Source organism: Macrobrachium nipponense, chromosome 34, assembly GCF_015104395.2.
Source record: "Macrobrachium nipponense isolate FS-2020 chromosome 34, ASM1510439v2, whole genome shotgun sequence".
NCBI classification, from domain to species: Eukaryota; Metazoa; Arthropoda; class Malacostraca; order Decapoda; family Palaemonidae; genus Macrobrachium; species Macrobrachium nipponense.
In genome coordinates this window covers 10595252-10620258 of record NC_061095.1, presented here as the reverse complement: position 1 = coordinate 10620258, position 25007 = coordinate 10595252, and the positions used below count along the sequence as shown (strand labels likewise).

The 25007-nt window shown below is 35.8% G+C and overlaps 1 protein-coding gene across 3 annotated transcripts in view; it reads right to left on the bottom strand.

Moving 5' to 3' along the window:
- Window positions 1–25007, bottom strand: part of LOC135207901 (uncharacterized) — a 223490-nt gene that overhangs the window by 69357 nt on the left and 129126 nt on the right. For 2 of the 3 annotated variants that reach the window (XM_064239820.1, XM_064239821.1), the window contains 2 exons: window positions 14280–14457; window positions 2907–3028 (listed from right to left, as the gene is read on the bottom strand). In XM_064239820.1, the coding sequence (XP_064095890.1) occupies window positions 2907–3028; window positions 14280–14457 (300 nt within the window). Of the gene's footprint in view, window positions 1–2906; window positions 3029–14279; window positions 14458–14793; window positions 14813–25007 lie in introns of those variants that run through there. The other variant, XM_064239822.1, reaches the window with a different exon arrangement.

The window sequence follows — 25007 nt, the reverse complement described above, 5'->3', positions numbered from 1 at the left end:
TACTATATAATACAAATATAATACAAGGAATTAACATATATATATATATATATATATATATTATAATGCTTAGCAACTTGTCTATGATGAAGTGAACTGCTTATCAGTGAAGCACAAGCAGTCTTAAATTCTTGAGTCCCGATTAGTGCCCTGTGGGCCTTGGCAGCACACTGTCAACTGAGTCGTCTGCATTTGACGTTTCTCGTGCCTCGTCTGCTGCGACATGCTGTCGCCACTTATCAGGCCATTAGCTTGTTGTGTACACTTCAAGTGTTTTTGCAATGTCTAGGAAGGAAGGCTAAAAATGCTGAGAAAGCAATCTGAAGAGAGTCAGAGCGGCATCCATTTTATTACCAGCTGATTCTCCCATACAATTCATCAGTCATGCAGCCAGGTACATGCCCCATCAACACCCTCCACCAGTGCTCCAATCAAGAAAAACCAAGAAAGAAGTTGGAGATGGACAAAAGAGCCATAAAATAAAGTTTTCAGTTTGTTATATGCATTTTTTATAACACAAGTCAATTTTTGAAATGCAGTCCCCTAAGTCTTACAAAAAGAGCTCTAGCATCAAAACTATTACACTTACAGTTTTCATATACTTTTTATCATATTCTACAACTCTTTAGCTATACAATGATATATATAACTTTTCTAAGCCGTTGGAAACATATGCAAACCGCTGAAGATACATACCTATTAGAAGTCATAATTTTACTTAGAAGGCAAGTGAAAATTACGCATAGCAAAATTTTTTACGCTATATCAGTCACTCTGGTCTTGTTTTATTGGTAAAGATTGAATTTTGTCACATTGTCATCAAAAGTGTAAAATGACTCCAAGAATGCCATAACGCGTCAGGTAAATGTAGCGGAACACGAAAAATTTTGTTATATCTTATAGAAAGAGCCCAAGCATCAAAACTATTACACTTACAGTTTTCATATATTTTTTCATTGTATTCTACAACTCTTTAGCTATATAGTAATATATATAACCTTATTTCTAAGCTCTTAGAAACATATGGAAACCGGCGAAGAAACACACCTACTAGAAGTCATATTTTTACTTAGTAGGTAAGCGAAATTACACATAGCAGTAAGCAAGCGAAAATTACGCATAGCAGATGTTTTTAGATGGCTGTAGCTTCCACATTATTTACGCTATATTGGTCATTCTGTCACAAACTGCTCGTAATTTACAAGGGCTAAGATTCTTTTGTTTTTTTGGGGGGCGAGAGGGGGCAACATGGCGTGAGGTTGTTGGTGATGGAAAGTTCAAACTACACACAACTTTTGTCCTCTGGAACCCTTCCCACGACTCCTTACTACATTTTGAAATCACTGAAATAAAGAACAATCTTTCATTAACAAATTCTGAAAATTTCAGCAAAATCAATACACAAATAATGGAGCTAGAAGCGTGAATATACCATGATCTCACAGGGCAACACAGCAATTTTGAAGTGTAAAAAGTAACCGATGATTGTAGGAAAGATTGTTGGCGTGGGTGAGCTGGGGGCACTTAGCAAGCGTGGCAAGGCTTTGTTTATGTTCTCCCAGCAAGGGAACCTCAAAGTGCTCATTACTAGTGATTTATGGCGAATTTTTATTTAATTGTATATGTCTGTGGACGTTCGTTACATTCCATGGCGGTGAAGGGTGAGATTTTTGCGGACATACGGTACGTCCTTTGGCAGGGAGAGGGTTAATAAACCCAGGGGTTGCTGTTGGCTTTAGTTCTTATCTTTTATGATAATATGTCAGTTATAATTCTAAGTTTGCAAAAAAAAGTGCAAAGAAATATTAGAAAAAACCATGTATAATCCAAAAATGTTACTGCATCTTTGATCTCAGTGAATTTATGTTAATATTTTACAACAAATATACCCAGAATTTGTTACTGATTTTAGTTCTTATCTGTTATGATACTGTGATAGCTGTAATTATAATTTTACAAAAGAAAATAAAATTATTAGAAAAAACATATAACTTGGTAAAATTTACAATCATCTTGTAAAATAGGACCCACAAGGGGTTGTAAATAGACTTTTTCAACTTCCCATGGAGGGTAGGGAGAATTTTTTTAGAATTTTTTCTTACACTATGTGCATTTCCATATCTTCCTCTTTCCAATGATATGTTCTTTTCTTAAATTGGCTGAACTCAAAGTTTGCCAAGTACTTATGGGGTGTTGCATATTGATTTTTTTAGCCTGGCTCTTAAGGGTTAATGTTACGTCTTACAAAATTAGGATATTTCCATTTCTTGTCTGTATCTATTTCATCATCAAAGTACTCAGGGCTACATAAAAATAAACTGTTTATTTAACTTTATTGCATTGACCAGAAGAAAAAGGTACATCAGCAGGCATACTAGTAAGTTTCCTGTACACATTGTATTTATGAAAACCCAATAATATTTCTGTGTATTACGCAACCGAAAATAAAGTAAAGGCTACAACCATTTCCAATTCTACTGTGAATTTTATTGACGGGTCAATTCATTTAATTTACCAAAGGAAGTACAGGCAGTCACCGGTTATCAGCGGCATCAGTTATTGGTGATCCGGTTTTATGGGGCTTGCCTAGCAACATAAATGTTCTTGGGCCATCCAATTTCACCTTATCACTGCCAAAATACACTGATATCCGCTTACCAACACTGATAAATCACTTACCGGCACAAAAAATCTGGTTAAACGACATTGTTTAGTGTCGTAAACCAAAAACACTGTTAACTGATACTGCCGATAAGAGGGGACTGCCTGTATAGCCAAAACCAAGAGGTTGATGACTTTTTACTCAATGGTTGGGTAACTTCCTCTATGCACATAACTCCCTCAGACAAAGACTGGGCATGTAAATTAACAGATTAGGTACAACAAATAAAGATTTTTCTACTTACAGGTTCATCACATATGTAGAGGGCCCAAGAAAATTTTTCCAATGCTCTTAACAATCCAATTCTCGCTTGCTTTCTGGCTTTCTCTTTTATATCTTCTAGCTTGTTTTCCTCGAAGTCTTGATCTGTGATAATAACAAACACACACAAAATTGAAATGCAAAAGTGACAAATAGATTGTGAAATAATGTTTCTCATAGATATAAACCACTAGCTCATTTTCCAAACACATTTAAAAACAGAAGGCAACCCCTCCTGTTAGCTGCACAATTGGGCTCCAAAGTACCCTCTAATATCAGTAAAATCATTCCAAGTACTACTGTATAACTTATTACTGAAGAAATTGTCATTTTTTTCTTGGAATCTGATTCCGATTTTCTGATCCTTACAGTTATTTCTTATCTTTGATTTGTTGCATGTAGTATTGATTTGACTGATGACATACATCTAGTCTCATAACATGCCTGCAAGTTAAAGAGCAGAAACACATATCCAAGAAGTTGATGTTTCTCACAGGTGGCTAACAGGTCCAGTTTTGGATATGGTAGCATGTTAGCAATTACTAACTTGAGAGCTCAGCGTGAGCCTAACCTCTTGATAAAGACATTATAGTCATATTGTCTAAGGGCTAACAAAACGTGGGTCCCTTTTAGAGGTTTCAATTTCCAAGATGTATCAACAGCTGGTAGCTTCAAGAAGCTGATATAGTACAGCATATTTCCGTGTGTAAGACGACGTTTAGACGACGTTTAGATGAGGTAAAAAATCATAGCAAATTTTCATGAATGTATCTCATATCTGTAGTATAAGGCGACTTCTACATTACAAAACCAATAATTACCATTATTATCAGTTTATTTCATAATGTGAATCTTCATGTATGTTGGTGGTTATCACACCGAGGTCGAGGCTACCGTATCAAAACCATCTTAGGATTCAAGGTTTGATTTTGGGAATTGTACAACAAGATGACCCTCAATTTCTAGGGATGAATTTTAGGAATTAAAGGTTGTCTTATACATGGAAATATACTGTAATACTCCCACACAACAGGTGACCATCTTCCCCCAAATAGTGGAGTAAGGTTGCCAGTTTGCCAGAGACCCCTTCCAGGTCCAGAGTATCTTCCCAATCTTAGATAAAGGCGATCACAAAGCCTATTCCTACAGTCACAATCTCAGGCTTAGATCTACACAGAACCAAACTGTAACAGGCCCAGATTTAATTCCAACTGTCGCCTGGAAAACCTAGACTGTGCAAGGAATCTTCTCCGGTTCTTCCTTATTCTGGGTTGAGTGCTATTTGGAAGAGACATTATTATTATCATTAAAGTAGTTTAACCAGACCTCTAAGCTGACTTTCAGCTCTCCTAGGACTGGCCCGAAGGATTAGATCAAAATAAAAAAATCATGTCTAGGCCAGAGGCAAAGCTCGGGAACTGAATTATTTATTCGGTGTGATGACAAACGAGCAAAAATTAAACTAAAAACTGCAAAAACGCACACACTCACACTAGAACACAGGCACACAATAATTACATTGACTCACGTATCCGTACATACAAAAAAAATAAAATCAGAATAAGTTAAGTAACTTAAAAGTTTTGTTTTTAAAATTCATTAAATAGTCTAATAATATTTGTATTTTCACATTTTGCTCAGGTTTATATTTTATCAACTAAATTACACTTCTTCAAGAAAATAAAAATAGGCATGACCGAAAATGCAGAGGATTCTGACAAGATTTCTTTCATAGCTCTGTTTCCAAATCTCGACAGTCGTTGCTGGTTGTACTTTGGGCATTCGCATAATACATATCTGACAGTTATAACCACATTGCACTCTGTGCACTCGGGAGCTGAGCCACGTGGGCTGCTCATTAAGTGTCCATGTGTCAGACAGGTATGGCCTATGCGGAGACGTGTCAGAATTACTTGTACACGTCTCTCTCTCTGATATGATGAACTCCACTTTCCAACATCAGGTTTTATTAGTTTTAATTTATTATTTCTGATTCATCATTCCAATTACGTATGTTGCCATTTCCTTATAATACCCATCTTTATGTATGTTACATAATCACTCGTAGGGAGATCCACATTTGATCTTGTCATCTGATTTGCTTCTTTGGCTGCTTTGTCAGCCTCTTCATTTCCTTTGATCCCTACATGGGCAGGGATCCAACATATTTCTACATTTTTCCCAATACTATCTAATTTATGAAGTAATAATTTAATTTGTTGTACAACATTATTTTTTGGTTTACAACTCTGGATGGCTTCTATGGCACTTCTCGAGTCACTAAAAATCACAAAATTATTGAGTGGCGTTTCTTTAATTATTTTTATGGCCGAGGTAATTGCACAAAGCTCTGCTGTGAATACTGAAGCTGTATTAGGTAGAGAGAATTGATATGATTGGTCTTAGTACACTGCAGCATATCCCACTCCATGTTCTGATTTAGATACATCTCTGTATATTGCATAATGTGAACCTTTTCGGCTCTTATTCTCTATTGTATGTTGTCTATGGTGTGCTGGCGTGTATGAGTACTTATTTTTTTGATAAATATTTTAATTATGTGCAAGTTTTCATTTTACTCATTATCCAAGGCAGAGGTAATTTTACTATTGGAGGAATTTGTATAATCATATTTAGTGACTCAAACAATCTTCTAGCTCTAATTGCAAAAGGGGGTGGATGATTGTTTATAAATATGTCTCTTAGTTCAAATCATTTTTTTGTTGGAGAATCGCTTGTCCTAATTCTCAGTGCACTCTTCAGTAATACAAGCTCTCTATGGAGAGAGAGAGGTAGTTCACCACATTCAACCTGTAAAGAAGAGGTTAGTGATGATTTATAGGCTCCTGAACATATTGTAAGGCCCTCATTATGAACTGGGTTCAACATTTTTAGTGCTGCGTCTGATGCCGAGCCATATATTTCGCTACCATAATCAATGATAGACAGGACTGTTGCTTTATACAGCAATGTAAGGGTTTGTCTATCGGCTCCCAAAGTAGTGTTTGATAATTTTCTAATTAGATTTAATGCTCTTTTACATTTTGATTTCAAGTACGTATGTTATGTGGGGTTTCCAGTTCAAGTGATTATCAAACACTAAAGCTAAAAATTTTGCAGTTTGTCTAATTGGTATATACTATGATTTCTGATTTTTAAATCTATCACTTCACCATTCATCCACCTTTTATCTTTATAAAACACTACTGCTTGAGTCTTATGTATGGATAACTTAAATCCTACAGTTGGAGTCCATTCATTTATTTTTATCATACTTTTATTAATGATGTGCTCGGTATGTTTAATACGAGAGGCTGAATATTATATGGCAAAATCATCCATGTACAGGTTGCTTTCAAATTCCAGTAGGTTGTTTTTTATTAATATCATTAATTGCTAGGGTAAACAGTGTGCCACTAAGGACACTTCCTATGGAACACCATTTTCAAGTGGAAATGTTCTGGACAATATCCATCAATTCTCACTTGAAAACTACGATTTGTTAAAAAGTTTTGGATGAACCTAGGTAAATGTCCGCGGATGTTGTTATTTTGTAAAGTTTTTAAAATAGGGTACCTCCATGTACTATCATAACCTTTTCAATGTCAAAAAAGACTGCTACAGTTATTTGTTTTTGCTCAAATCCTCTACGTATATGGTCTTCGAGGTTAGAGAGAGCATGTTAATCGACCACTTACCATTTTTTCTAGTAATCTGCATAAGCAACTTGTTAGAGAAATTGGTCTGTACTTATTTGCATTCCTTGGATCTTTTCCAGGTTTGGGGATAGGAATTATTATTGCTTTACGCCAAACATCAGGAAACAAATTTCTAAGCCATAAATGATTATAAAATTTTATTAAATATGATTTTGCCAGAGGTGCTAAGTGGCAGATCATCTCAAAACAAATATTGTCACCTCCAGGAGCAGATTTATTGCTGTTTGTGAAAGCATATTCCAACTGTTCCATAATAATTTTCCTATTATAATATATGTCTTCTATTGTTTAGAAATTTATTGTTAGTTCTATATTACTTTTCTTTGTGTGGAAGTGGTCATCTAAATTTCTATCACTACTTACACATGCTAAGTTTTCTCATATTATATTAGTACTTATTTCTTTTGGATCAAGTATTCTTTCTCCGTCTTTTAATATGGCATGTCTAGGTGGTTTCGCATGGGTACCATTTATTTTCCTGAATTTTTCCCATATTTTTTGTATGGGAGTATTATTAGAGAGTTCTGATACATATTTCCTCCATGAAATTATTCTTCCTTAAATTACTTCCTTTATAAATTTTGCAGATATTTTGTTGTATAGAGGCTTTAATGCATCAATTTATAGCAATAATATAATCATTTTTCGTAAAGTACCTCCTAATATTGGTAATGTTTTATTTATTTTACTGAACTTTCTATTCAAATTATCCAATCGTCTCCCGATTGAGTGTTGTATATTTATTAATTCTGTTAGCTCATTGGACCACCATGGAACTTTATGCTTTGTTGGATGGGGTTTTGAGTTTGGTATTGCTTTATCAGTAGCATTTTTAATGAAATCAACAAGACACTTATTAGTTTCATTATAGACTTTTAGATATTCAAATGGTGGTATACTTCTAGTGTGCATTTCATACTTCTTCCAATCTAATTTATAAATGTTATAGTGAGAAACATGTTTTGCTGGATTATTTTGTAATACTGTATTGGGAAATGATCACCGGTGTGCAAGTCATCAACTGTGTTCCAATCCAATCTGTCAACTATACTTGTTGAACATAAGAGTTAATCTACAGAGGAAAATGTTCCATGTGTTTTTGAATAATATGTATTAACTTCATCATCATTTATACAGTACATATCACTTGAAATAAAAAATTCTTCTACTTTACTTCCTGCTCTATTTGAGTTTGAACAGCTACAGTCGCATACTGGGTTGTGAGTATTAAAATCCCTTAATATTAATATAGGTTCTTTTGCATTTTTAAGTAATTCTCCAAGGCTGAAAACAGCCTATTTTGTTAGTTAAAACTCAAAAAAAAACACACTAAAAATTTTTATAGTACATGGTATTTTAATAGTTTTATCACAAAAAGTGCATTTTATGATGAAATTGGTAAAAAAAAAAAAAAAAAAAAACAGGAATTTCCGCGAATAATGCGGGGAAACGTTCCCAAGAGAAATCTGTAAATGTGCGAGTCCGCCAGTCCGGAGAACACGAATATGGGAGGTCCATTGTTTATGAATACAGTGCGTCACTTTACATTAATTATAAGTAATATAATTCAAGATGAATGAAGATCAACTCATTCACTAAACTCAGTACGGTACAAAAATTGCATCCTCATTACTGACGTTAGATTATAAGAAACAAAATTGTAGTGATATGAATACAGAAATGCCCAAATTATACTCATTTTCTTTGGTTTTCCTTTACAGCAATTCACCTGCTGACGTAATAAGGAAGTAGACAAAGCTCCATCTACTTGGGAATTTGGGTAAAGTGAGCAGACCTTGTCTCTCATGGCCTTGGTGAACAGAGTGACAGTCATACGCTCTTTAGCCTACTCCCATTTATATAATCAAAGAAAATACAATAATAATTAAATTAACAGAATTTACATAAACCAACATATTTAGAGCAGCCAGTATTACTTTATATATTATGATAGGCATGAAAGTGAGCAGCCGAGACAGGAAGGCCAGGAAGGTGGGTTGAGTGAGAGCTGGGGAGGGAGCAACAGGTTGGGGTAAAGGACATCCGAAAGCATAGATCGGCAATGCTTTGCAACACCTTGTAAGTTAAGAGAAATACCTTAACTAACACCATTTGACGATGCACTATATTACCAAAAATTTGCGGGAGGTGTCTTGTATACTATGTTAAAGTACCAATTTGATCAAATAATTAGTTTGAAAGACATTTGAGGAAAACGATGACTCGCAGTCCCGAAATGCATAGTAGGTAGGTCACCATAAAATAAAAATAAAAGTACAGTATATGTAAAAATCTATGCAAACAATATGTTTGTTCAAATCTGATGGTTCAATATCACCCTTCATTAGGAGAAATGCCTCTTGAGAACACAGAAGAGTGGTGGCATATAAAGCCGTCTTTCTCTATTTTTTAAAAGGGGCCTGGGTTTTGGAATAAAAACTACTTTGGAGGAGGGGAGAGTGTGACCATCTCTACCATAGCCCATTAAAAATTACTGTCCCCTAAACAGAAGGACTTTACTGCATGGGCTTCACTTTTCCCTTCCCTATAATACACAGTCCAGGAGTTGATTTTCATTTTCCCTGGTAAGAGCATCGTCTGCTTTAAAAGGGTTGCCAATGCTATTGTTGTCCTTTCTTCTGTTGTCGAAGGGAGCCTTTAGTAGTGACTGGATGCTTGTTGGCTCTGATTCATACCAAGCTTTCTTTCTTAGGATAATGAAGAGGAAACTCTCAAGAATAGTATTCTTTCCCAGATTCTGCTTTTTCAAGAACAGATAGGGGAAAATTCAATAGGGAGGTTACACTGGGAAGCGAAATACTATTGGAGTCTACCAACGCTTCCTTTCAAACCTTAATACAACACTCCAGAAAGCCACAGAGTGCTCCCAATAGGGTCCACATCAGGGTTTAGGTTATTGCAGTGAACATAGTTCTGAAAGACTGAAAGCTCTTAATTGTTACTTCCAGCATAGTAGTAAAAGTTATAATATTGAGGAGGTGGCATAAATTTCTGCCATGGCTGCCCCAAGATTTCTCATGGGTCCCAAATTGTTGTACAGCCATGTCCAATGGGTGCTCTTTCCTCTCATAAGGGAGGACAAGTGTTGTCCATTCCTTTGTAACTATTAGATACTGGGATCATATACCTATAATCATGGGATGGACATGCATAAAATTGCTGTGTGCAGCATGCTGCCATTCCAAAGGGTGAAGAGACCTTTGTATCATAATGTCCACCTCACCAGATTGAAGCGTAATCTCTCAATTTTCCATGACAATATCTTGTCATCTATGACATTTGTCGCATTATGTTAGTAGTACACATTATTCAATCTAGTAATTTCGGTTTACAAGATAATACATTTAAAACAGACATAAAATTATTAGTAATAATAAGACTTAGATTTTTAAGTAATCTGTAAAAATAAATTATTTATATCAACAAGTGTGTTTCTTTTTGTAACAACGACTGATATAAGTAAGCAATAAGCATATGTCAACATAATTACAATTTAAGTCCATTGTGTCAAGGTTATAGGGTTAATCCCTAGGTGACACAGACTGGATAACAAGGTGATAAGACCTACATAGTGCATAACAATCAAAGTAGAGTATACAGACTTTGATACTTAGGATATTATATATAAGGGATTCAACAGGCTTTAGTGGTAAAACTTATTACACAACCCCATGGCAAAGATGTGAAATCACCCAGTCTCGGCACATGGCATTCATGATTACTACTTCTATTGTATGAGACACATATGTAAGTGCCTCATTTGGTACATTGGAAAGTTTTTCAATGTGGCAGAATCAAAGCTAACAACAAAGGAAGCAAAGCTCCCCACAATTACGTTAATCGTACCAACTCTCAAAAAGACCCTCAGCCACACTTTCCCTTTACGTTACTTTATTCAACAGGACAATTGGTTCACTGATAGATTCATACAGAAATTTCTCACTCTCGTACTCATCATCAATGACTGGCTTCAAGGTGAGACGCTGTGCCATTCACTGGATACAGTTGTTGAGACACTACAATTGCTGAGAATCACAACACAAAACCAACCAACCAAGTACTATCACCATTACAACAACTCAACAACACAACAAATCACTGTGCAGACTAACTCCAACAACATCAAAAAAACAACCTTACAAGTCCACATACAACCACTCACAAACAACACCAAGAAATCACAACAGCTCACCAACAACAACACTCAATAACTCACAACAACTAAAACTCACAAGCTCAACAGCCTACCAACACACAAGCACAACAAACTCAACAACACAGGCACAACAACTCAAAGCATACGACATCAACAGCAAATCAAACAACAATTCAATCCGGAAACACAACACAACTGACAATCAACAATATCCAAGAATGCTGCCAAAAACGTCTGTCCAGTACAGAAACTGATCATAGACAGACTCGCAACCTCTCCAGCAGACAACCCAAAACGATCGCCCAACAAGCAGACCACTGCTAACTATCCACCCACCACTTACGCTCTTTCTCTCTCTCTCGAAAGTTCGCTCACTCACACTCTTCAGAAAAACACATGCATTCACACTACCACACAGCAACACCAAACACAAACATGACACCAAACACACAAAAACACTTTGAATTATTCCTGACCATTACAAACAACCCAACAACACTCTCACTCAATCTCTCTCTCATGCAACCCTTGAAGACGTCAAATGCAACTACCTTATCACTCCTCCTTATCAAGAGCTTTTAACCGATGATAAATTTATTAAAATTTACATAAAAAAATTTGGAACAGTAGAGTAAAAACTGAACCCAGGTAAAATGTATATCTGGATATCTTAACTTAAAACACTGCAGCGCTGTATTTTCCTCACGCTTAATTACATGCATTTAAAAGGGATTTTAAAGAGCTTTCCAATGATCCTATATTCATTAAAATAGATGGAAAATTAAGGACGACAGAGTGAAAAAAAGCTTCTGCAAAACTATGTCTTAATAGGTTAATTCAGCGTCATCTCCACCCTTTCTAATGGGGCCGCACACTGACAATCAGCTTCATTACATTTATACGAGTATGTCCATTCCATGTTTATAGTTCCATGACTGGGATGGTGGAGACAAATGGCTTTAGTTCTACCAGAAATTAGTTTCCCAGTCACCACAAAATTCTTATACTCGGTCTTCACATGACTGACTGTTTCAAAAGTGAAGAGACAGATGACCGATGCCTCTCATACAGGTTATTCGTTCTGTATAATTGTTGTTACATTATTCCATTACACTGGAGAAAAGTTGCTTCTATGGCTTTCAGCGCCATTCAATATTGGGAGAGGCTGTTCTGTTCCAAAATTCTACATAAACCTCAATTCAATTTTCCTTTCATTATTGAAGTATTTTTCATTTGGTGAAAGGATGCACATTGAGGTGCCTTGCCAAGGGTTATCAGTATCATTCTCAGGGGCAGATATTGGTGCTGAATTCCTCTTGGGAATCATGGATAGCATCTCTGATATCCTGATGCTCAGTAGCAAGATTATCCTTAATACTGTTCATGATTTCCTCCCAGAATTCTGAAAGTACTGCTAGCAGAATCTTCCCATCAGGGAAACCTGCATGAATGATTCAGCCAAGGCAGTCATATCACCACTGACTGGCAGTATTGAAGTCCAGGATAAATCACTACCCTCCACAAGATACAGACACTTGGGTGGACTCTAGTCGGGTCCCCTTCAATAAGCTGCATCGGAAAGGCAAGATTCTCATCTGAAGTATGTCTCTTAAGTAAAGCAGAAGACTGTTTCCCAGATCTTCCAGATTCAGAAGGGAAATTCCATTGACTATATCCACTTACTGTCGGGTATTAGTAACCTCTCTCCCAAGGAAAGAATCTCTGTTTCCATTGGAGGAGATACAGTGGGAGTTCCTAGAATCCACTGTTTTTTTTTAAGTATTGGCCCAAATGTGGATTCTGCTTGGAGAGGGATGGAAACATACTGCCATAATTTTGCCTGAATGATGTAAAGTAATTTCCTTCTGTATTCCTACTGAAAACTATAACTTATTGAAACAACTTAAAAATGAGCTCATTCATCATTTAAACTTACTGCCAGGAGCATGTTGCATATTTCACATGTGTACAGCAACCAACCAAATTCTCATTTATTCCTTCTGGGGCGGGATTATGGCAGGTAGTTATGAGCCATTTCCACAGGCATAAAGCAGACAGAGCAATTCGTTGCAGCAGAACTAATGTGTAGGTCCTGCATAATATTAGCCCAAAAGTGATAAAAGGATCCAGTGTTTAATAAAAACTACCTAGTGTTAGTTACCTATATCACTGTATATGCAGCAAACACTTCAATTTAAAACAGGTCAACACAGCCACAAGTATGTGTCCAAACTATGATGTAAGGTAGCATAATCAATGGGTCGTATTCATGAAATAGTAATATATCAAAATATTAATTCATAATTACTACAAAAACATTGCCTTGCAGGATATACTCACAAAGGCTTCTTACCTCAAGGCAAAAATAAATCAATAGCTATACTATACATTACTAAACATTGCATAACCTTTGATTACCTGGTCTATTTGCAAGCACCAAGTAAAGGTTATATAGGCTTACATTAGTTTGTACATAATTAAAATCAATAATTGAAATTACTGTACAAAAAAAATACATAAAATCAGTATCTCTAAAGATTTCAAATTGCTTGGTAAAGCTCACCATTACGAAAAAGAATAACTGGTACTCTCTATACTATCACAAAATCCCTTAGTTTGATTATAAAACACTGCAGAGGAAATACTGGCCTTTAGTAAACACCAAGGCTCATAAGTCAAGCACAATTGGCAACAACGATTACCTCCATGTTTTATAAATAAGAGGTTAGGCTAACCTGATTTACCCTTTTCATATCTCAAACTATCTATTAATATTACAAAAGTTAATGAATAATGAGTTTTAATAACTAAATTATCTAATATTATTGCCACAATGCTAATTTTCAATTTCTTAAACAAGAAAAAAAACAGCACTACAATTGCAGCGTAGCCTAGTGACCTACATAACTTCTTGCAAGAGGCCTACTGTCTTCCAATCTTAAAAAATATAAGCCTACCTGTTAAAATTTTAAGGAAATAAAATTTATCTCTAGGTCTTAAAACTAAGTACTTAGCTTGAGTGGTGTTATGATGATCAACAAATGCAGTTAAACACTATTTCCGGACCAAAGCCTATGGATAAGTGAACTCTTGGACAGATCAGAGTGTAATGAGAAGGAATGCCGACATATGCACTATTGTCACATCTGTACATGTAGATGTAGAGAAAACCAAGGCAGTTTGTGTAGGGCAGGATATATAGCCCTCCTGTCCTGAGTCCATTATATTCTATTACTGCGCCAACAGCACTATTCTGGCCAAGACCAACTATAAGAGAATTCTTTGCAATTGGTTGGTCTGTTTTATGCCAATTGGTCTGTCTTATGGAGGCCGGGAGGACCATGAAAGTTTAACTCCTTTGAGGACTCACAGTGGCTACTTTATAAAAGAAAAATTATCAGACATTAATCATAATGCAAGTGATGAAGATAAAATATAATTAGTACACATTTTCACTTACCAAGTTCGGTTTCAGTTAAATCCTGTAGTTCACCATATTCTCGTTCATATTCCTCTTTATAATAACAAAACATAATCACAGCTGTGTAACCTAAAGCCAGTACCTTGTACCTATTGAACTTTTCTCTGTTTGCCTGACCACGGGCTTTCTCCCCGATCATGCAAAGGTTGTCCATTTTCTGAAATAATTTAACAAAATATAAATTTTCATAAAATTCATTACAATATTTCAATACTACTTACAACTATTAAGATAACTATATACTAAAACATGCCCCCACATTTGGCAAATGTGAAAAATAAATAATTGTATGAAATCCATTATAACAGTTGCTCTCTAGTTCACCAACCCACTACCATGTAAGATTTGAATGTTTACCATATCTCCAGAAAAACTTTTAAGAAAACCCACTAAGTGGAGAAACTGGAAGGGATCTTACTTAGTAGTTGGTAATTATTGAATACATACATACTATTCCATTATGAAAATTTAAATGATTTATAATGAATCTTACCAACTACTGACAGTCCCCAGATTACAGCTGTCAAGTCCTACAGTGAATTTGTATTTATGGCACAAATACACTAATTAAAAAACTGGGCGCTGTAACTAGGATTATGGCGCTGAAATCCGGACAACTGTTATTATTATTATTAATAGGTGTTAGTTTTTCCAGACCTCTGAGTCTCGAGTAGACTCTTCTCGGGCTGGTTTCTCAGGATCAATCCTGAAAAAAAAAAAAAAAAAAAAAAAAAAAAAAAAAAAAAAAAAAAAAAAAAAATTAACAAGGTGAGAAAACCAGTTTAAGGAGCAGTAGGCACTTGGAGGGTTCACTATGAGGAGGTCCCACCTACAAAGAGGGAGAAAGCCAGTTTATTGCCAGTGTAAAGCTTACAACCATGTTTCTTTTCCCAGGCTTCCATAAACATCTCTCTCTCTCTCTCTCTCTCTCTCTCTCTCTCTCTCTCTCTCTCTCTCTCTCTCTCTCTCTCTCTCTCTCTCTCTCTCTCATTTTTATACATTTTTCTAACAATGCTCTGGGTTACAGCGATTTCCGACTTGCAGTAGGCCACTGAAACAGAATCACTGTCTTAATCCGGGGACTGCCTAGTAAGATAGCTCAATACCATATTGTAAGGTGGGTTAGGCAACTATCTAAAAAAAAATCCCCAGTTACTAATAAGTAATTATAAACATTCCTTACCTGCTGTGGTACTGTTCTTGGGGAATACTGCCACCAGAATAGTGGAAACATAAGGTTGTAAGGCCCTTGGGAACGACTGCAGTAGGCATCCTTATTGGGGTCTGATACTTCCAGAGAAGCAGTGGTAATAATGACCCTATGCAATGGTCCTAGAAGCTCAAAAGACAGCAAACTACAACCCCCAACTAGTATAGCACATATAGTATATGTACACAGCACTACTTTTGTGCTTCCCACAACAACAAAACCTTATCAAAAAGATAAAACTGAACAAGAATGGTTACTCACTTTGTTGGCTCAAGAAACCATTGCCCCCACTACAACTAGAGGACTAAGGGATTTATAATTCCCACAAACAATCTGCAAAACAGATTTACACCTCCACTGGGCAGCATTGACTACCTCTTCCAGCGAAACGCTTTTGAGAACGTCAAATGATGTAGTACTAGCTGCATATACATCTTGGATTTCCAACTTCAGCAAAAGTAATACTGTTGAATCAAGGTGTTCACACACTGACTTTAACTAACAATTTTACAAAAAAGAACATTGCAGCATTGGACATAAGAAGACTTGGCTTCCTAAGCAAAGCAATTAGTAAAATTATTATGTAAAGGTTAAGCCTGTCCACATATATACACAATCCTCTGACTGGACAAAAAAGTTATTCTTCTTCCTTACCAATCAAAGACAATATATAAACCATGAATGTGCACATGTCTGGGTAGGTCTTCACCTAAATATCATTCTTTACTCTGAAATGTGGTAGAATTCATAAAACCGCATCTCTGCTCTCATAAAACCAACTTACTTCTTGAGAGAATTCTTGTAGCTAATTGATCCATAGGGCTGTTCCTGAAGCCACTAGAATAAGTGTACAGTCGATCCCCGGTATGTGCGGGGGATGTACACCACCTCTAAAATCTCTTATAAATGTTTATTAATAAAGTAATTAGTGAATATTTCCCTATGGAAAATACCTCAAATAGGCAAATTTTTTGCTAAAGCACATTGAAGGCTGGCTTCCATATTCGTTTGAGACCTTCGTTTTCATTTTATGACAAGTATGCTGGATAAACCAGTTTCACATATGATTTGGATATTTTACACCAAAACCTGACTAAAAACTTTTTCTCAAATAGATAACTAGCACTGGAGCCATTCATAAGTTCAATAAATTCCCTAATAGCATCATTAACCAAACCAACATCTGCATGGAAAGGGTCTCTAATTAGCTTGAAGTTTCCTTCAGAGACATCATAAAAGTATCTGTCTATTTCACTTTGCAGAGAAAAATAGCTTGAAGTTTCCTTCAGAGACATCATAAAAGTATCTGTCTATTTCACTTTGCAGAGAAAAAAGGCAATTCACTCTTATAAGCTTACCATCTGAACTGCAGTGGAGGTGTCCTGCCTTTCAGCAAGTGGGTGTCCAACCCCCTAACCATAATAACCCGTGGCAAGTGCATAACACCTGACAGATCCTTGGCGTACCCCCAGGTTGAAAACCCTTATTAATTAAACCTGTCATCTTCATTACAAGTCATTCCCCAGCATTCCTTAGAAAATGTTTGCCTATCTTGACTTAAGGAATACATCCTGTTAAGACAATTGTCTGTTAAGCATAACCTTACAGACCTATCTCTAATACTGCTTGGGATAAACATTTAATGTTGATGGAAAATCATAAGAAATGCAACCATTTTACCATGAAACAGCTAAAATACTTCTGCAAACCACACTTGCACTCACAAAAATCTAACTAGTGATAAGGTCCACTTTCAGGTCTTGTCTGGTGGGAGTAGGTGAACTGGACAGCAAGTGTCATACAGGATCTCAGCCAATTATCCTCTTCATTTTTCACATTTGCCAAACATGCCTGGCACACTTTTTAGTTAGTATCTTAATAGTTGGTATAATTCATTACAAATAATAAATATTAAGTCAAGTACAGATCACCAGGATGGGCAATTTGCAACATACATGTAATATATACCTTAAGAGTTTCAGCTTTAAATAAAAGTTTAATAATTATACAATGAAAAAATATTGTTAAATAATACAAAAATTAAGAAAATTATTTATTCATAACCTTACAAATTATTTATGTCTAACACATTCAGTGGTTACAATCAATAACCAATGCTACTTGATAAGAGAACATTCATGACTATTATACCTCTAAAATAAAATTGGTTTTGTGGAAAAACCATAATTTCCACAAGCTTATCTGTAAAATCAACACTGCAAAAGACACTTTATAATGAAGAAAAACACTTCCCACATTGGCTACGCCTATAATCTTGTCTGGACTTCTTGCAAGACCAGAGGGACCAAGAGGAGGGCCATACGTATAAACTGAATGGTTTACATTAATTTTCTTTTTCTTTAAAAAATTCACTTGTTTTAACAGAAAACCCCTTTGTTTACACAAGGGTAAGATTTGTGAATTTATTTTGGAACTGTAGCACTGAGGAACCATGGTTTGTACTCCTTCCTTTAAGACTTGGGAAAACTATATGATATTCTTTTCGTGACACTAGGAACAATTGCAAACCTTAATTTCTAAAAGCATCCATCCTCTTAAGGTATGATCTTACAAACCTGACTGGGTAAGAGGCAAGATCTGTTTCTCTTCCTGCCTCCACTGGCAAGGCAAAAATAATAAACTGGAATAGCCTGGCATTAGGAGGAAGATGACAAAATCTTGGCAGTGAACCTGAGGGATTCAGGCACTGGGTTTGATAAATACCTCAAGACGAAGCATGTCTTAGCAAGTAGGCCTTAGGGTATTGAGAGGCACTTCTCTCTCACAGCTTTGGCACATGTGTCTCAGTTCACTAGAAGAGTAAATATCCCAATTTCTGCTCTCAACCACTTATGCCAAGGTTGAGGTAAGAACTTTAAATATAGACACAAACAATGTCTGCATCCTCCTTAACAAGAGAAAGTAGTTTGCTACTGGCTGAATGATGGATCTACTAAGATTAATCTGTCTGGTGACAACAGCCAGAGAAAGTTCTTTACTTGGTCTGACAAAGCTTGGTGGAAGCAGACTTAATTACGGGTGGAAATGACATCTAATTGTTTCATAATCCTCTTTTAACAGAGTGGCTTTACTTGAAGGCCTCAATGAGCGAAGGCTGAGCAGGTGCAAATTTGCTAGAAATTTCTGAAATGAAGTTGGTTCAAAAATCTGTACAAAGGTGGGAGGGCCCATGGACTGTCTATCAGGAATATTAAGTTGAAGCTATTAAGTAGCCACCAGTAGCAGAATTTTCCCTTTTGAGGCTCTTAGCTTGTCTATAATTCTCCTGATTAGTGAGAATGAAGGAAAAGTATGAACTTTATAGATTATCACATGATACTGGCTGCTGATCTGCAAAGGCAGAGTAATAATTTGGCAGTTTATCATTCAGGTCGGAGTCAAGTCCATTGGTAGATTTCCCACATTCTCCACAACTTTGAGATGAGGAGCCATTCTGAGGTACGAACTGGCTCTGTCTGCTGAAAGAATAGACCAATCTATTATACTTCCCAGAAATATACATACCTAGGAATCAAGGTATGTTTTTCTCTTGTCCATAGCAGGACTTGTATCCTCAGGAGGCGCTTTTCTAAGATCTAGTCACTAACCTTATTTCTCAAGTAAGCTCTAATTGTGGAATTGACTGATGTGACTCCCACCATCTTTCTGAACAAAATAATAGAGAATTCACTTAGGGCAAAGAAGATGACGTTCACCTCTATAAAACAGATGGGGAATTACTTTTCCTCCTTTAAACAACAAATTGAGGCTGTTGAGTCTGAAGATGAGCACCCATCCCTCTCTTAAGATTTCTGAGAATAACAGGTCTGCATCTGGAATAGCTAAAGGCACTCTTGGTAGGAGGTTCTGAAGGTTCTGCCACCATAAAAAGAAGACCACTTCTTGTTTAGCTGCCATTGCAGGAAATGTAACCAGCATCTCATGAAAGGTACCAACTTTTTCTGATGATCAATGGTTCATAACCCTTGTACATAACTTTGCTGGAGGTGCTTGCAAGCCCAGGTACTCCTACACTACAACAGTGCCAGGAATCTCTACTCTGTCTAAAGGGGTCAATCCATAAGGAATGCTATACAGGCAGTACCTGGTTATCAGTGGGAGTTGTTCCGATGGCTTGATGATAAAGAGAAAATTGCTGATAACCGATCGGTGCTTATTGGCGCCAATAACCATTTAATGGTGCCTCTTTTAGGTATGTATTGTTGCCAATGCTTTATTGTCGATAACTGGAAATCTGCAATTTTCGGTATTAGATAAGTGCCATAAAACTGGATCACTGATAACCAGGGACTGCCTGTATATGGATCCATCCCTAGATATAATGTCATCTTTGATGGATTAAAATCTGATTCTTCCCAGATGGTAATCAGACCCAATGAGCAACACCAACTGAATAAAAACTTCAGGAGCTCTGAAGTTCCTATGGACACGAGGCCATCACTAGCCAATCATCCAATAGTTATGGCACCATAACATACTTAACAGGGGTGCCATTACAAAAACTTGCCGCCAAAAGCACCATAAACAGCTGAGTTTCGGTTAATGGCGGTTTTCGCTTATCAGCACCCCGCCGAAAAGGAACCCCTGCCAATAACCGGGGACTGCCTGTACAAGAAACATAACATATGTCACACATCTTTGTACATATACAATGGGGCATCGCTTATTCACGGATCAGTATTCACGGATCCAGTTAATCACGGGTTTTTTCTTGGACCGTTTCTCATGTTACATCACTGGTATGAATCGCTGCATCACGGGTTTGTTGTGTTGCGTATGCGATGTTTTTCGGTAGGCTAACCCTCGGCCGTGGTCCGATAACTACCAACATTCATTTAAAGACTCATATAATGATATTAACTGACAATAAAGGTAATAAAACCATTCTCACCTAATATATTATTGTCCTATCTTCGAAATAAATAGCCTATTCAAGGTTTATGTACGACGTTCATTGGTAGGCTAAGCGTAGTTGCAGTGCGATAACCACCAACGTACACAAACATTCACATTATGATATTAACTGACAATAAAGGTAATAAAACCATTCTTACCATACATATTATAGTCATATCTTCATAATAAATAGCCTATTCGAAGAATAATTCCACATCATTGCACTCAACTTATCGTCGGAGTGGCCAGCCACAAAATGTAAGCATATACCTTTACTTACGAAAATGGTTTATGTATACGGTTGCGTTCAAAGCGACATTTTTTGTTTTGATAAACTTTTAGAAATTTTAATAGTAGTGGTAGTGTAATTACAGTAGTAATAACATTAAGGCTAAAATTAATTCGAACTTCATTATTATTTTGGCAGTATTCGTATATAACTTCTCTGAACAATGAAGTCATACAAACGCTATTTGTCATAGATTATCGTAAGTATTGCTGTTTGTTATTGGCGACGAAGCGTAAACGAAATACATAAAAGCATTTTTACCTTATATATTATCGTCATATCTTCATAATAAAAAGGCTATTCGTGGAGTAATTCCATATCAGTGAAATCAATTTTATCTATGCGAGGCCAGCCAGCTGACAAAATGTACGTACGTTTATGAAAATCAAATTATGGTAGCGTTCACAGCAAGATTATCTTTCAAAATTTTTATAGTACTATTCATGCTACGTAGTAATAATGTTTGGAATATACGTAACATTAATTTTCAATACAAAATATCATCGTTATTTTGGTAGTGAATAATAGTTTAGAATTATCATACATACACTGCATTGTTATGGGTTTGTGCCAGTGATAAAACAACCAAAATAACGTTCTCCTTTAAGTCAACGCGTTTAGGAAAAACATGACATAGAATCGACTTTGCGACTTCGTTCACTTTGATATTTTTAACGATACAATAACTATCATTTGTACTACTAAAACCATCTTCACATAAGTAATTTTTCGTAAGATATGTGTTGTTACAAAAGCTAGCTTATACATAAAAGGCTTTTATAATTTAAGTCATCTTAGATATACATATGTACCCAAACTCATTGTGGGGAAATTTACTACTGTTTCCTCGGATATTGAAATACTTTAGCATCATTCAAACACTTTAATAATATAATGCATAAATACTAGGCTATACATATTTACATCGTATACAAATACTACATACAGTTATATACACATACTTTTATATACAAAGTTAACAGTTATATACACATACTTTTATATACAAAGTTGATCATATGAGTAGTGATCAGACGACAGCTGTGCACTGGACTACGTACGTACTACTTGGAAGATAAAACGAACAAAAATTTTGTTGTTGTTAGTCGCTGGGATAGATTAACATTTTTCCAGAGATTAAAAAGCTGAATTTTGTTTTGAAGGTATGTCAACCGCGATATTATATTATTGTTTTCATGAAGGAATAATTATATAAAGAAAATTATTGAGTAATTTTTGCCGTCAGCAGTCAGAAAATCACGAACATGGTAACGTTCAAACCTAGTGCCATCCATGGCGTATGTCTATAAATAGAACAGAAGCAGAGGGCAGTCATTGGATAACAGATCTCCATGGCTACCAACCAACCAATCAGGTGTTAGTTATACTACTCTGTAATTTCTTAGAATGAACGTTTACACACACGAAGCTAACGATGATGTATGTGTTTTGCATACAGTACGTAGTTTTAGTTTTTATTATTAGTGTAAGTATTTTACTGATTTCATGAAGAATAGAATGATTCCTTCTCATTACTTTGAATGCAAAATGGCTTGAAGATTCTTCCGCAAAAAGAAGAGAAAAAAAAATTCCTTAGAAGATGATACCTATTTACTAATGCGGTTGACATACCTTCAAAACAAAATTCAGCTCTTTAATCTCTGGAAAAATGTTAATCTATCCCGGCGACTAACAACAACAAAATTTTTGTTTGTTTTATCTTCCAAGTAGTACGTACGTAGTCCAGTGCACAGCTGTCGTCTGATCACTACTCATATGATCAACTTTGTATATAAAAGTATGTGTATATAACTGTTAACTTTGTATATAAAAGTATGTGTATATAACTGTATGTAGTATTTGTATACGATGTAAATATGTATAGCCTAGTATTTATGCATTATATTATTAAAGTGTTTGAATGATGCTAAAGTATTTCAATATCCGAGGAAACAGTAGTAAATTTCCCCACAATGAGTTTGGGTGCATATGTATATCTAAGATGACTTAAATTATAAAAGCCTTTTATGTATAAGCTAGCTTTTGCAACAACACATATCTTACGAAAAATTACTTATGTGAAGATGGTTTTAGTAGTACAAATGATAGTTATTGTATCGTTAAAAATATCAAAGTGAACGAAGTCGCAAAGTCGATTCTATGTCATGTTTATAACTTTAACGTATAGTGGTATGAAAAACACCAGTGTGTCGTAGCGATGCGTCATCAATATAGTGGTATGAAAATACCACATGGTGTTGTAGCGATACGTAATCACAAAGTACAAATCCTTTTCCCGGACCATCCTCAGAATTTTACGACTCTTCAACTTCAAGATCGATATGGTAAAATATATTATATAGTCATACTTATTGTTAAAATTCACAAGTTGAACTGCAAAACATTATTATATTTTGATTGTTATGTACATATATTTTTTGTATTTTACGGAATGTTTGTTTTGAAAATAATACCTATTAGTGAACATATGGTATTAATTGTCCCACTATTTTATTATAGGTGATCTTAATTATCTCACATTCATTTAACAGTATTATATTAATATTTATTTATAAACTGTAATTAATAAATAACAATAATGAAAAACATAAAGGGAAAAAATGTTTTTGCTGCAGTAGTGGTGTTTGTTTGATTATGCATCTGACCACACATTTCCAAAATCTGAAAAATTCCAAAAACCGAAACATCGGAATGTGTGTGTACTGCACATTTTTTTAAACACGCACACAATGTCTACACATTTACTGCAAATTACAGTACGTACGTATTTATTCCTGTGAGAGAGAGGAGAGAGAGAGAGAGGAGAGATAGAGAGAGAAGAATGATTAAGGACTCCAAGGCGTGTTATTTTTACAATTATTTTATTATCTTGGGATTTTTTTTTAATCTTGAGATTTTCTATTCAATTCTCGAGATTAATAAGAAAATTACCGTAAATTGACTAGCATCAGCACACATCTGAATGACTCGGCCATTAGCAGGCTAAACCACCAACCTTATGAAACTTGCATGATACATGAGATACATGACAAAACACAAAACCACTGTTTATTGGTGAAAATTAGGGGGTCGCACGATATGGGAGATTGCACGTTATTCGAGTATATACGGTATGTGATTTTTTAGCCTTTTATGGAACAAAACCTAGCAAGAAATTGCCATTCCCAGTTGGCAACACTGGCCTACTCACGTTTGTTTGTTGTTGTTATGAAATGTGGTGTGCGGCGCGTTCTTTAAATTGTACCCATATAAACGAGTTAATTATGTGGCATCCAAAAGCCCTGATTCTTTTACTCTTATGGGAAAGACGCCTAAAGGTCAGATGAAGGTTTTTACGTGGAATATACTAGTATTAACGTGTTGTGACGAAGGGAAGAGATGTTTCGCTGCATACTGTTGGTAGCATTATCCTTATTATATTACTGGATTGCACTGCAAAATCGTCGCCATCTTTTATCAACATAGATTGTTGGTGAGTACCCATATGATTTACATATTTTGATAGTTCTCTTACCACTCATCCTCTCTTTCCTTGTAAAAAAAAAAAGAGGCCCACCATGCGTATGTAGGCTTCTAGCTGTAATCCCTAGGCTAGTAGGCTACATATGTACAGTAGTACATATACTACATTTATTTTTTAAGGCTAATTTTGTACAATAACTTTAAAACTGTCTTGAATTTAGTTTTAGGTGATAGTTGAAAACATATTTGGTGTTTGAACTAAAGTAGCAAGTTATAAACATTGGAATAGTGGTCTTGGGTGGGTTAACTATTAAAGTAGGCAGTTTTAAGCAATTTTTGAGGGGGGTATCAGGATAACACGGGTATTTACTTATCACGGGGGGTTCTGGGCCCTATCCCCCGTGAATAACGAGGCCCCACTGTATTTTCATTCATATTATTGTTAAGTTAAATGTATCATTATCAACATATGTATTACAATGTCAGCATTTCAGCCATATGTATCATAGCTTCAGCCATGTCTTGTATATAGATTTATATGTATCTTTCCATCTTTCAACAACCACAAGTGATTGTGTTTTGAGCTCTGTTTTCGTTCACCTAGTGTCGGGCATTAAATTTCTGCTTGCAAGATCTACTGGCCCGTCTGTTGTCCGAATAAATTAGTAAGTTTGTAGATGCTGCCTCTTACTCATGCCTTCAATACAGGCTAATACTACAGTACTCAGATTGCTAGTTTTATCTTGGCTACAACTAAAATGTGGAATAGTTTGCCTGGTGCAGTTCTGGAATCTTCTCATCTCCAAAT